At 45.7% G+C, this 14,291-nt stretch overlaps 1 protein-coding gene across 6 annotated transcripts in view; it reads right to left on the bottom strand.

Annotated features, from left to right (window-relative positions):
* Positions 1-656: 656 nt before the first annotated feature.
* Positions 657-14,291, bottom strand: part of LOC116954201 (centrosomal protein of 89 kDa-like) — an 84,210-nt gene continuing 70,575 nt past the window's right edge. For 4 of the 6 annotated variants that reach the window (XM_076052147.1, XM_032974726.2, XM_032974728.2 and 1 more), the window contains 2 exons: positions 11,567-11,736; positions 657-2,833 (listed from right to left, as the gene is read on the bottom strand). In XM_076052147.1, coding sequence (XP_075908262.1) covers positions 2,485-2,833; positions 11,567-11,736 — 519 coding nt within the window. In that variant the 3' untranslated portion in view covers positions 657-2,484. Of the gene's footprint in view, positions 2,834-11,523; positions 11,737-14,291 lie in introns of all 6 variants that reach the window. The other 2 variants (XM_032974730.2, XM_032974731.2) reach the window with 2 other exon arrangements.

The following is a 14,291-nucleotide window of genomic DNA, read 5'->3' as shown; positions in this document are numbered from 1 at the left end:
ACCGGGTTGCCGCATTTCTGCAAGCAACGTCAACGGCAATCGCGTGCCAATTTTATTCGCGGGGGCCGAGATGCAATTGCGGCAGCGGCTGTGATGCGCCAGCACCTGCCAAGCCAGCATAATTGCGCTGTCCCGAGTGCACCAAAGGCCGTTGTGTGTGTCACCGCGCCGTTATTTCGGAGATTTTTACACGAGCATAAGCCGCTTCAAAAAGTTGACGCCAAAACGGCAAACGCACGTTCGGTAGCTCGCATTAAAAGAAAGAGCTCTGCACGTCAATTCCCATCGCTGTGGGAATGAGTAATTTTGGGATGAGACGCCGGTGGCGGATCGTTAGGTTTCCGAAATCGATCCCCCTTTCTCGTAACGTCGTGACGGTGAGACGGATCTCGCCGCGGGCAGGCAAAGGTTTCGGTTTGCCTTGCACTCAAACAAATGTACACGTGCCTTGACATGACGCAAGGGAGTCACAGGCTCCGTCAGTCCTCCGCGGAATTAGTTATTTGCCCCGTGCGATCAAATATGAAAGAGCAATTGTCGTTATGCGACATTGCAAGATGGCGAGAGATGGTGACAGCTTGTGCAAGCCTTCCTCCAGCAGTGGATCGATCATAACACATTCGGCAATATTTTCATTACGAGATATACAACAGCAATAGAATGGCAGTTTGTTTTTGTTGTTGCATATTTAATGCGCCTTAACGAGTACAAAAAAAAAACACGTCTTACGTGAACACAAACGTTTTTGATAAAAATGTCACGATAAAGATACGTTTACTCTTACACGTGTATATATATATTTTTTAAACTTCACGTGATGGACCTAGGCGTGTAACGATTTGCCCTGCTCGCGATGCCATGAATTATTACGATTCGGAGTCTGGGGTTCCATTCGACAGCAAAAGTATATTTGTAATGCCCCCCATTCGGCAACAAACCTTTCAGAGCACAGACAATACTACGGAGGAATTTATCGCCTCGAGTGGCTGCAGGGGTCACAGGGACCCACAACATAACGTGCAAGAATCGAAAGGGGGCACTCTTGCAAATGAGAGAGTATCCTGGTCTCTCCAGCTCTTACCTGGTTAGGGGCTGTCCGTAAATGACGTCACGCGATTTTGGACGATTTTTTGACCCCCCCCCCACCCCTCGTAACACGCCGTTACAAAAAGTCAGACCCCCGCTCAAATATGACGTCACAAAGCTCTGCCCCCCCCCCGTCCGCCAAAAAAAACTAAAACATGCTTCAAATCGCTTTAAACTATTGTCATTGTAGTGCGTATTTAATGTGGCACTGCACTCTGATGTTGTAGGAGAAAACATTTATTAAAAAGTCTATTTAATTAGAAGAACGTGTTGTCTGTATTTATTTAAAGTTGCGGATTTTGATGTGACGTCACATTTCTCAAACCGCCCCCCCCCAGTCACACATCGTCACAAATGTCTGACCCCCCCTAGGTGCGTGACGTAATTTATGGACGGCCCCTTAAACAAAATAAGATTTTTACACGCGCAATACGATGCGTGTATCGTCAGCGTGAGAAACGATTTTAAGGCACGAATCGCCGTATCCTAAAAATGCCTAATAGTAACACTGTATAATACTTAACTACACGTATTTGTGCTATTGACATACTCCATCAGCTGTCTCCCAGCCACTCATAACCACCACCGGCGTAGTCATTTAAAATTGAAATGTACACCAAAGTTTCGAAGACAGTTTTCTCAACGAGGTGTTAAAGAGGTCAAAGGTGAGTGGATGGGACTCGTTTGGTGAAGTTTAGGTGGATTCGCGCACTCAATCCCTGCGCAGTCCGAGCTTTGGTTCAGTTGCCTGGACAAAACGCTGTGCGGCAGCAGAGCTAACGATTGTAGGCACGCAACGCCTGAATAAATCCTTTTGAAGAAACTCGGCGGGCCTAACCTGCTAAAAGAAAATCAAATATATATTTTTTGTAAAAATGGGAGTCATACGAGGTGCGGAAAGGTAGAGCGGCATGACACCATCATACACTGGGTGCACGCAAAGTCAAATTGTCGCTGCTGAAGCCAGCGAGGGCAGGAGGTGCTTATCTCCTGTGATTTTCCTGAACCAGTGTAGAAATATTCCACATTCCTCCGGTAAGGGCAAATTCATTAAACAGGAAAACCACTGTTGGTCTCCAATGCGGTACCAATTATATCAAACTCTAGTGTTATAACCACTGCGCCACCCGGCCTGACGATCCACACACAAAACAACACAAATATAAGGATGGCGGTGACGTCACTGTGGCTATAGGTAAACAACGACATTCTTTATCATCATCACTTAATATTTATACCGCACCTCCCATGCAGTACATTCCAAGGCACCCATCAGCAGTGGACCCCTGGTGGGCAGCTATCCCTGAGCAGCACAAGGTGAAGGCAGCACCAGCCTGGGAGTGGGCATTAGTCTGCGAGCAGAGGGCGATGTTGCCCCGTGTCTTCCCCAAATTGCCGTCAAGTTGCCGAAAGCCTTGACCCCTCCCCGGCGCTTGAACTCAAGATCCCGCCGGCGGAACAGTGCACCCGTGCGAGTTCCATCGCCAGACTCTGAGAGGGCCCCCCCGTATGGCAGGCGGCGCCGTTACTGCGGCTAGTGTCGAGATCGTAGTATCTCAGGCAGCGGTTATCGCCGGCGCCGGCCAAGTCGGCGTCCCGACGGCCGACTGTGCCGGAGGGGTCGGCTCCAACGCGATGACCCGGCGAGCCCGCCGACGTCGTCAGGGTCTCGCGGAGCGTGCGCCGCATGCGCTCGTTCTCGCGGCTCGTCGACTCCCACACAATCTCCAGCTGCGCCTCCACCTGCCTGCGGGGCGGGACGGCACAGTGACGGCACGGGTAAAGCTACCGCATTGAACCGAGAGGCTCAACTGGGACACGCGGTGAGCTGGCAGTCCCTTCCCCTCGGTCAGAGGGCAATGTTCGTCGCCTCAACAGCCAAATCAATATTGAAATTCTGAGATTCGATTTGGCAAAAAAAATTCAGCGCAGGATTACATTTAACGTGATATCTTGTTGCCCAGCGCACCAACGCACCACAATTGAGTACCCAGTTTTAATCACAGGCGGGTGAAACCTGGATGCAATTCTAGGATTCTGGTCGGTGTCAGCTCGGCGCTCTGGCCTTTGCAGAGTCACGTGGCCACCTGGGGGCCACTCGCGGTTTCTGGCGTTAGCAGGCGGACCCAGCCGCTCGTAACACCGCGATACCGCCGTGCCGGTCGGCGGTGCACGCCTCCTCTTCTCCCACCCGGGGGCACCCTCAGCACTGATAATAATGGCACGGGCTCGGCGTGGCCTCGGCGCTTTGCAAGCCAATCATGTGGAACAGCGGTGAGGAACCAATCGTGGGGCTCGGCCACAGCGACGTTAATGTCAGCGAGTCACGCGTCGGCGTTTGCCAAGGCAGAAGAATCGGGGTAGACTTCAACGAACGGCCGGCGCGTGTGCGCGTGCACCTTAAGAGGGCGTGAATAAAATAGGTGCGAAGCCACTTTATAGGGATCAAGTAGCAGCCAAATAATGACTGTGAAAGAGGAAAACTAGTGGCGTATTTGATTTTTTGTTCTTTGCAAAAAAAATGTATGACATAAAATAAATGAAAATGAAGTTACCATTTTTTTTTCTCGTTTGAGAGTCAAACTGTTAAACAGGAGCTCACACATAGAAAAGGACACACGGCAAGTTCATGGTTACTGAACACACCTTGGCCGGTAAGATTTATCATTTACATCTTCCTATAAATAAGACTGTTTTAGCTGTTATTGTGTGTGTTCACAATGGTGGCCACTTTGTGTAAACAAAGCCGTTCCTAAATTAGACCGATGGAATGATTGACAAACGTGATGTTTTTTTCAGTGGAAATGTATAAACTTGACGGGTGAGCGTATGTTTGGTGACAACGTACAATTTAAATGGTAGCCGTGATTTTATTGAATGATGTGAAAAGAAATCTACAATCACTTCATAGCCAACTTGAAATACCGCTTGAATTCTGGACAATACGATTGCCAAATTTTTCCCTTGCACCTGCCTGAGACAATAATCGGGTCACTTTATTATGCAAAAAATGGCAGCATTCATTTAATATTCAGGGTTTAGCCTGATATCAGCACATTTCCCCGTGTCGTATTTTAAACAGCTTCTTGTGCCTATCACTTGAAGGGCCCATGTGAAAACATGCAGCTGGCGAGTATTAGGAACATGACATCATCTATAATAATGTTTCTTTTAATTTTGTGCCCGGCAAAAATTTTGACTCCTAAAAAAAGCTTCTGCAAGGTTACACAGATTGAAATATTCCCACCGAGAAAGTTTGTGTGATTAATTGGGGTGGAAATTGGCTCTTACCCCGTTCTCAAACAATCCCGCTGCAGAACATTTCAGTTATCCTCATTGCACTTTAATATTCGCCGTCAAATCAGGGACGGTTTCCCCATGTATCAAGGGTGCGTCTGTTCGCACTCAGTCAGGGTCAGACCTGTTTAAACTTGTTGTTTTCTTCAGGATATTCTCGCAGTTTGTGCTTTTTAAAAAAAGGCAACGTGTTGTACATTGGGACAACATTGACGCACGTTTTTGGAAAACAGGGAGAGTGAAATTTGCATACACTTCGGTTTATTTTAACACCGACAATCAGTGGGCCCATTTCTGTTTCGAACCTCACTAAATATATATATTCGACGGTGCATAGACGAATCGTTAATGAGGCTGGCGCACACGGGGCCAGGAAACGCATAATTCCCTGCACCGAGCGTCACCACTCCGCACCCTTGCCACCGTTCCTGAGCTCCGCGAGGCCAATAGATGGACGTCGGTGTCTACTGGTCTGTGCTGGATCTACCCACGAGGACATCCTTTGCCTGATGCACCCCTCGGTGGAACCATCGGTAAACTCGGATCGTTAATGATGGGCCCGGGCGTTAACGATGTCACGCCTGCAATCCGCACACTCGGATTTTGAAGCTTGGTGGTGCAACGTATGTAGAGGTGGGTGAGTGCCTCCTGCAGCGATAGGGAAAATGAGGTGGTGCACATAAAGTAAAAAATATATAGCATTGAGGTTACTGACCAATTGTTATGCAGTGTTTCAGTGTTATCAATTCACACGAGTGGGTGTTTTTCTACCGGCATTCTGGTCTCTACGCCATATGTAAAAACACACGGAAAATTTTCATTGATTAAATATCTAAATACAAGGGCTATGCTGATAGTACGAGTCTTGAGTCTAGGTGAGGCTTTCCTGTGTAAACTAATAATGCTGGGTTTTTTTTCAGAATGCACAGGACACTATGTTCAACATCATTTTTTTATGCAAATGCCTCGGGCTAAGCTATACCGCAGTGACATGCACAGAGGGAAAAAGGGAGCCACTTTCTAACATTCCCCTACTGTCCGAGAATAATAACAATCCTTAACAAATTATAATGTGTGCCAGGGAAGGGCAGGCTATCTTTCAATCGCACGACTGCCAAGGTTAAATGCAAACAAACTCCCACTGCCAACCCACCCTGCTCCCCACATTTTCATGAAACTAGCCGAAAATAGGTCAGCGACGTGCAGTGGCTAAAAACAAAATTAAATGCCACGGGTGGGAAAGGTTAATTAAGGCATGCCACATTGTGCTGTCACTGTGCTGGCAGATGATTGTCAGGGCCTCTCTCTCTGCCCGGCAGGGTGGCCTCAGCTGTGGCTCCTTGTCTTGGCGTTCGGGAGGAAAGGAAAGCTTGGAGAGCATTTGAGCAGCCTGCGGTTATGAGCAGACTCTGCATGCCCGTGCCCGGGCCAGTTTAAAGCGAGAGTCAACGGTTTGATTTTACGTGGCAGACCGGTAATGTCCATGTGTGCGCTCCTACGAAAGCTGCCGATGTTACAGACACCGTGACATAATTGCTTTTACAGTGATCAGATCATTGTTTTTATAATGATTAAAAAGATGGTGGTTAAGGTTGCAAATACACATTTGATGCTCATGCTACTCCTGGTGGAAGGACCTCCACTAAAGAGAGCTCCAGCGAGCCCCTCTAGTGGATATTTTGGCCAACACAATGGCCAGACATATTGGAGGAGATGGGAGTATCCACGCTTGGAATGAGTAGGCTCGTTCCAAAATCAGCCAAAATGTGAAAGTATTAAGAGCCCATCTTCAGTACACTGCTGTATGAAGGCAATCCCGTAACGTGTCAGTCATTGGGGTTGTTTAAACATATTTCATCATCCTGGTCAGTACAGATTGGTGAAGACCAGGACTGGTTCAGGTATATCTCACCACTTGTGCTAGCCGTGGCCGGACATAGAACTCAGGTTGCTGAGTTCATAGTACAGAGCTATACCCACCACATGGACGCTCCACCCAAATGTGAACATCATCTGGAACTAAATGTAAACATAAGAATTGCTTTTTCCTACCATACATTTTGTTTTCCAAATATTTGTTGCAAAAGGCATAGCTGCGTGGATTTTAAATAACACAATAATAATATATGTTGTATTCATAAGGCAGTGTTTGTCCATGGTAACAGTCATAAAGTATACTCGACCTATTTCACTCAAGTATATACATTTCAATCCACTGCTGGTTGAGGGCCCCCCAAGTCGTGTTGATCGTGGGGGTCGTCTGACCATATTTCACATTGCTGCTCAAGGCAGGTTGGTGAAGGTTGGGAGTATACACATGGGAGCATGGAAGTACAGTACAACAATGGATTTTACTGGACCACCCTTTGCTGCCCATCACGTAGCCCCACAGCCCTACGGTAACCTGTTATTTGTAAAAAAAAAAAAAGGTGGCCACTCGTCCAAGCACGATCCAGGCTCAACCCCTGCATAGTCCCTGACATCCGATGGGATATCAGATAATTGTGGTGACAGGCAAAAGACACAAAACGTCCACCGGTGTTGAAATTACACAATTCCAAAGAGTTTAGGGTGCGCAGATTTGCGTCACTTGCTTCAATTCATATAATGACCGCTGTGCAAATGGGATACAGCGCTCATTTCATTGTGGCTTTTAGAGAGTTAAAGGGGTTAATACAGGCACCTTCTGCACGTGCTATTTTCTCTTTGTCTTCCATCAATAATCAGCTTGTGGGCTGTACTGAAATGCAATCACCTTATAGATTTGGCCCCTGCTGGCTGTGTTAACCACACTGCCAACCACAATCCCAACATCAGGGTAAAACATGAACATCGGAACAAGCTTTTCTCAATTCTGCAGTCACTTTTCAATATACTTTTCATTAATTCATTCATTTGTCCCTTCAACACATTAGTGACGAAGGTGCAGAATGGATTTACACCACAGCCTTCTTTCTTTTAGCCAGTATACCTTCTTCACTCAAACTCAACCCTTTTTTCTTCCTTTAGATATTTTACCGCTGCATCCACCCACATGGTTTCCTTTGTTCCGCATTGTCAAGTCACGGGACATTCTCTCGCCGACTGTCCCGCGTCCAAACCACCGCAGTCTTTTTTTCCTGACTTTTCCGAATAAGGCTCTTTTCACCGATAACCGTTTCGACATCCGAGTTGCCTTCTAATAGATGAACGCGTACTTGAGTGTTGTTGTTTACATTACATGTATACTTTACTGACAGGCGTTTTGCAAACGTGTTAACGTACGAAAAAATTAAATCTTTTTGATCACCCTCACGGTTCCCTTTCCATGGCCATTATCCAAGGTGCGTCCAAGTGGAGTAAACGTTTAAATTCCAAAAATCTTTAACGAAAACAGGACCCCCCCCCTACCCTCCCAAGGTCAACTTGGCCTCAAATGAGAGTACAACGAGGGCCCCCCTCTCCCACCACCAAAGCCTGCGTGCCTCAGCCTGAAATTAATATCTAGAATTTGGCAAAGGAATAAAGGTGGCAGGGCATGCGTGCTGGCCATCCACTCCGTCATTTGTCTGGCCAAAAACCAAGTGCACTACAGTGGCAATTGTGCCTAAGTCTAGAAACTACAAAGGTTCTTAATTAAAATATAAACAGACATACACACACAATACACCACAACTGAAATTCACATATCATTCACATATCCAGTATATAATGAGGCATATTACCGATCGGGACCATCTGGCCAAAACGGATCACGTGGCGTCGACGTGGGGAGTGGCGAACACAAAAGACTCATGCAAAATAAATCACCGATCGTTTGATTAACGTATGCATGTATGTTCAACTTATTTCACACCGTACGTAGCCAACTATGCTCATCGGAGGTGAGGGGGAAGGACTACAAACTAAACACAAAAAGCAGTTCTCAATAAATTAGTCTATCATTTTGATTTAAAAGCGCATAGCTCCAGTGGCATCCTAATATCGGAAGAGCGTTCCAGACGGCCGCAGAAGCGCATCTGAAAGCGCGCGATGCAGTGCAACGTCGTCTATGCTCGATGGTTAGCCAAAAGCTGCTGCGAGGATGAATGAAGTTTACGTGATGGTTAATGCTACTTGACAATATCAGCAATGTATTGTGGTTCATTTGTCGCAAACACTTTGTGTGTTATGTGCACGACCTTATAACAATAAGTGCCACGTTATAAAATGTTCATCAGCTGCACTTTGCTGGTGCCAACATCGCGAGACTCGGTTAGGTAGCTTAAGTGAGCAAGGGAGGCATCCAGTAATCTAATAATCATACTAATGATGACATTTGTTTATCCAGGAAAGCCTCACTGAGTCTATCTCCAGAATATTTTTAAGGGTGGGGGGGGGGGGGGTCCTATGTTGGGACGTTCAGACAATTACTAGCTGTGTATTCAAAGATTTGAAAAATGTAGAATTTAGGGTTACATCTTTCATTGTTTGTCACTGACATTTCCAATATATTATTTCGGCTACCTGTAAAGTTTGTTTACGCAAGTGTATAGGTATTTGTCCATCCACTGCTGGATGATGGGCTGCCCACGACATTTCGTCACGGACCAGGACTGGTTCAAATAGAACCCTCATCTGATGTTAGCAACGGCCAGGAATAAAATTTGAGTTGCCAGGTTTTAAAGCGAGGTGCGCGAAATGCTGCAGACACTTACAGGTCACATTTTTTTTTTTAATGCAGTAATTCAGATGCGATGTTGCTTTTGTACAAGTAAATTTGAATTGTGTAATTGTTGTTAGTGATTTTACATTCAAGGCAAAATGTAAAAGTCACAAACATTAAACTTTCATGTTTCCTTTGATTTCTGCTCCAATCATAGACGAGACGCAATGATGGCAGCAAGGATGATATATTTCCCCACTAAGCGAGAAGTCAGAGATGTATTTACCATTTTATTAACATGCCGAATCCACCCGTTTGTACGATATATTATTCAGCATAGGCTGCCGCAGAGTGCTGTTTACAACTGTAAATTTTGTTGCAATTATTAAAAATGAAAGTGTTTTGGCCTCATTAATTCCGTTATGTCACAATCTGCCTCTGCACGACAGGCTTACGGCTTGCCCACACCACCGCACTTTCTGTGACACGTCATGCTTTATAGGAAGATGCAATCCAATGTATATAGATAGCTCATAATTCCAAATAGTAGCTTGTCGTTATTGACTGAACACAGGTTCAGTGTCTCCAGAAATACTATACGAGAATGAAATGCAATATATTTAGAGTGGATTATGATGGGTTTATATAACGTTGAAATTAGACTGCATGTCAAGATGCTTAACGGATACAGTGGGCAGGTTATCTGTAACTACTTTGGAGATTTGTTAATGAGACAAAGTATTTGAAGTAATTTCAAGGCATCACTTTTGCACGTCCGCCGTACTTGGTAAAACATTTGTATGTATTTTTTTTCTCCCTTCCCCAGATGTTATCCCGATTGTGTTACCATTGTCATGTAACGAGCCGAGGGATCCATTCTGATCTCTCCCGGAGCAGTGCAACACTTCCTGTGATAGAACGACCCATGGAAGCGGATATCACAGAGCTGCCTCTAAGATCTGTCAAAGTGACCCCGGGTCCACACAGTTGGGGACAGAAATTAACCACCCAATCTGCTAACGCAAGTATTGTTTTCCGCCTAACTGTAAAACTGATATTTTTTATTGTTAAAAGCCAAATCGTGAGCCAAATTAAGTGTAGAACCAAATCTCAAGTGATTTTTTTATGCATTCAGTAGTGACCAGGCTGATACCATAAACTCACTGACACTTGCGTGTCCGATTTAATCACAGGCAGCTGTTTAAACACAAGATGGACTCAAGAGGTCAGTGGTCTGACATGAGTTTCTTAAACCCCCTCCCACACCTCTATCCAGCCAGCAGTAAGGGTGCCACGGTGGCGAGATGTTAACTACCTCACCTGGTTTCCAGGAGGTCGTGGGTTTGAACCCAACCCTGACGCCTGTACATTTGAAGTTTGCATGTTCTCCCCGTGGTCACGTTAATTTTTCTCCGGATCCTCCGTTTTTCCCTCCACATGATAAGCCACTGCTTTAAGCTATCATTTGTGACCAGGTCGCTTCTGAACAAGAGCTATATAGCTCTCAGTGGACCTTACCTGGTAATTTTTTTTTTTGTTTTAGCATAATTGGGCACACGGCAGTGAGCCAATCTCCAGGTCGCGTATTGTGGGGTAAAGTGTGGACACTCCGACCTCTTCCAAGCCCTCTTGGCTGTGGGTGACAGAGTTGGCCAAAAAACCCTCTGGAGGGGCTCCGTAGAGCTGCCTTGAGTGGAGACCCTTCTGTCACCATTGGTGTGAACAAGAAATGGCAGGCCTGCACCTTTTACCTATCCAATGAGGAAGAAGAATAGCAGAAGGCTGAATGAAAATAGTCTGTAAATTATAATATACAACCCTTTTGTCAATGCACTGCTGGATGAAGGCCTCCCCAATGCTGTGTAGGTCAGCGGGGGTTTGTAAAACCATACTTCACCACACTGGTCAGTTATTGATGGTATAGAGGAAGAGCCCAGGACTGGCCCTTCAGCATCTTCATCTTATCTTCACTATGATAGGGATGAGTCTCATTTTAAACATTTTACGATTTCTAAGGGAAATTATAGACCTATTTTAGAATTTCTGGATCATTTAGATTGTATGATAATGTAATGCGTCTTGCTGACAAAAATTATGTCAAAACCGGTCAAAAGTTTGCTTTGTACAAAATCAATGCTGCTAAAATAATTTACTCCCAGAAGGCCACGGGGCCAATGGCTTGTACAGTAATACCCCGGTTTACGTCGGGGATGTGTTCCTGAAAGTTTCGACGACGAATATCGAAACGACGTCAATCAAAGCAATTTACAGGATAGGTGGAGGGTTAGGCTGAGAGGCAATGGATACGAAAATGGACGGATCATGCTGTCAGCAACGTAAGTGTGGGTTGAGGTAACGCAAATCAGGTAGCGGTATCAATAAAGTGTTGACGTAGTTGCGAAATGACGTAATGGCAGGGAAACGTAAATCGGGGTATTACTGTGTAAACAACACTTTGTGTTTTTATATATTTGGAGATACAGAGACTATATGAAGGAGACGTAATATCTCATTACCTACTGTCTCAGCTGCCCCAAGCACAAACGCTCAACGGCGTACCTCTTCTCGCCGGCCAACGTCTCGACGGCACCCTGCTTGTCGCTCAGCATCTGGCGCAGGTGGCGGATCTCTCCGTCGTAGCGTTCGCTGCGGCCCGCCCAGCCGGCCTGCGCGTCCTGCGAGCGGCCGGCGACCTCCGCAATGGCCTGTGCCGCACGCGCCCTGTACACCTTACGGGATATCACGGACAAAAGTGAAAATGAGATTACGATTTTTTTTCCCGGGACTCAAATGAACAGTGAGGTGGTGCTCATTTTCTTATTTACATCCCTGTGTCAGTGGTGAAAATCCCCCATTCTCATGGCAATGGCGAGTTGATCCACAAGAACAGCCGCTGTTGACTTCCCCCATAAAGGCGTACTCATTCCATCGACCCCGAAGCCAAGGATGAGCCGAGTCAACATCCAACCAGAATTTGAACTCGCAAACCTTCATATTACGAGCCACTTGCGCTACCGCTGAGCCACCTGGGCGCATTGCAAGACAGGCGGTAGTATTTACGCAAATGTGCCCGTAAGGAACAAAAAAAGCTTTTATAATTGCTGTATATTCACTGCTATGGCATAAGGACCAGAGACATTTACATCGACAAAAGAGAATGGGAACAAAAGCTCAAAACTGCACAAAGAGGCATTAAGAGGTACGTGCTTGGAATTACACCGAGAGACATGAAGAGGAACACGTGATTGATAACACAAGCTAGAGACATTGCATTGACCGTTAAGAAAAGGCTTGGGGCAGGACGCGTTGTGACGAGGCGTGATGACCAGTGGTCGAGACAAATGATGGAGTGGCAGCCAAAGGAGAGAAACATACTCCAGAGGACATTGACTGTGGATATGGAGGTATGCAATCGGATTTTGTGCAGACAATGAGAGATGGTGATGGCTAGGGGAGGCTGTCATTCAGCAGTGGATTGATCATGGCTGATGATGATGGTTTTGGTGGGGGACAAAAGAGTGTTGGGTTTGATTTGATAGAATTATTTCCCTTGGACAATTTATTTTCTTATTTAGGATATCCTCACTGAGTCATCAGACAATTTTCTTAAGATCCAGGGAGGTCCTGCAATGGGATCTTCAGCCAATTCATTTTGAGAAAGATGAAAAGACAGTGTAAGGAAAGCCCATGACGAAATAACTCCAAATGTACCCAAACACGTCGTACCTTGAAAGCTAAGCGGGTAAAATCATGGTACGTGTATGGCAGAATACAAGGGAATACCAGGTGTTGTAGGTCTAAGGCTGCGATGTGGTCATGAGGTGACAGTACAGTACAGCAACGGATTCTCACATTTATTTGAGCACGAACCCTTAATAATGCTTGGGTTTCGAACTGCAGCCTTCTACGCGCCACCTCACCACCCGAGGTTCACGGCTATAGACCGATAAAACAACGGCAAATAATTTTGAAGGGAGCCTTAGCAATATCCGTGGATGTGTGTGAGAAGTATACTTAATTTGTAAGGTTAGCCCGCGGAAGGCGAACAGGAACAGGGAATTCTTGTGGGTTTTTTTTTGCTGAATGTTTGTAAAATCTAATTTAACGCGTATCACATGCCACCCAAGCAAGCCACAGCATTGTGCGCGGCAGGCTGCCGTGCTAATGCCACACAAACGGAGGAAGGAAGGAAAACAAGCCCAACAACAGCTACGAAAAGGACGAAAGGTCAGCCGGCAGGAAGTTTATCCTCTTCGCCGATTGATTCGGGCATTCTGCTGCTTACACGCACAGCCATTCTGTCACTGGACTGCTGGATAAGGGTCTCCCCACGCCATGCGGGTCATGGGGGATATTTTGTTTAACCATACTTTACCACGCTGGTTAGCTCAGGATGGTGGACCCGTGTAGACGTCATAGCATATCAGTCCGGTACAAGAATAGATTTGGCTGCACTGCCCTCTGCTGTCCACAACATAGCCCCATATCAGCCTATACCACCTGCTTGTATATGGTAAGTCACCCATGCAAGCACTATCCAAGCTCAACTCAGCTTAGCTTCTAAGATCTGGAAGGATCTGGCGCATTCTGGGTGAATGGTGATAGTCCTGCTGATAACCATATGTTATATAAAGTAACGGAATTCGCGTTGCCAATATTTGCAAATTCGGTGGCTTTGAATGCACACATTTAGGAGGACCTTGATTCCCAGCCAGCCATTCTCACCAATGAACTGCCGCATCGCATTAGCGAGCGCATCACTGATGCACAATGCATGCATTTATAAATATTGAATTATTCTCTAAACCTATTTGTTAGCATAGTTATTTTCTGCCTCCCCAGATTGCGAGATTACGCTCTGAGGTTAGAGACACAATGTACATACGAGCATGTAGTGCTGGGAAAAAACATGACCCTCATTAGTAGACCCACATGCAAATATTTACAGTGAGGGAAAAAAGTATTTGATCCACTGCTGATTTTGTACGTTTGCCCACTGACAAAGAAATGATCAGTCTATAATTTTAATGGTACGTTTATTTGAACAGTGAGAGACAGAATAACAACAAAAATCCAGAAAAACGCATGTCAAAAATGTTATGAATTGATTTGCATTTTAATGAGGGAAATAAGTATTTGACCCCTCTGCAAAACATGACTTAGTACTTGGTGGCAAAAACCCTTGTTGGCAATCACAGAGGTCAGACGTTTCTTGTAGTTGGCCACCAGGTTTGCACACATCTCAGGAGGGATTTTGTCCCACTCCTCTTTGCAGATCTTCTCC

This window comes from Petromyzon marinus, chromosome 54, assembly GCF_048934315.1.
Source record: "Petromyzon marinus isolate PM22_M1 ecotype Great Lakes invasive population chromosome 54, UKy_Petmar_22M1.pri1.0, whole genome shotgun sequence".
In the NCBI taxonomy this organism is placed as follows: domain Eukaryota; kingdom Metazoa; phylum Chordata; class Hyperoartia; order Petromyzontiformes; family Petromyzontidae; genus Petromyzon; species Petromyzon marinus.
The sequence above is the reverse complement of the archived record's forward strand: the minus strand, read 5'-3'. Positions and strand labels throughout refer to the sequence as shown.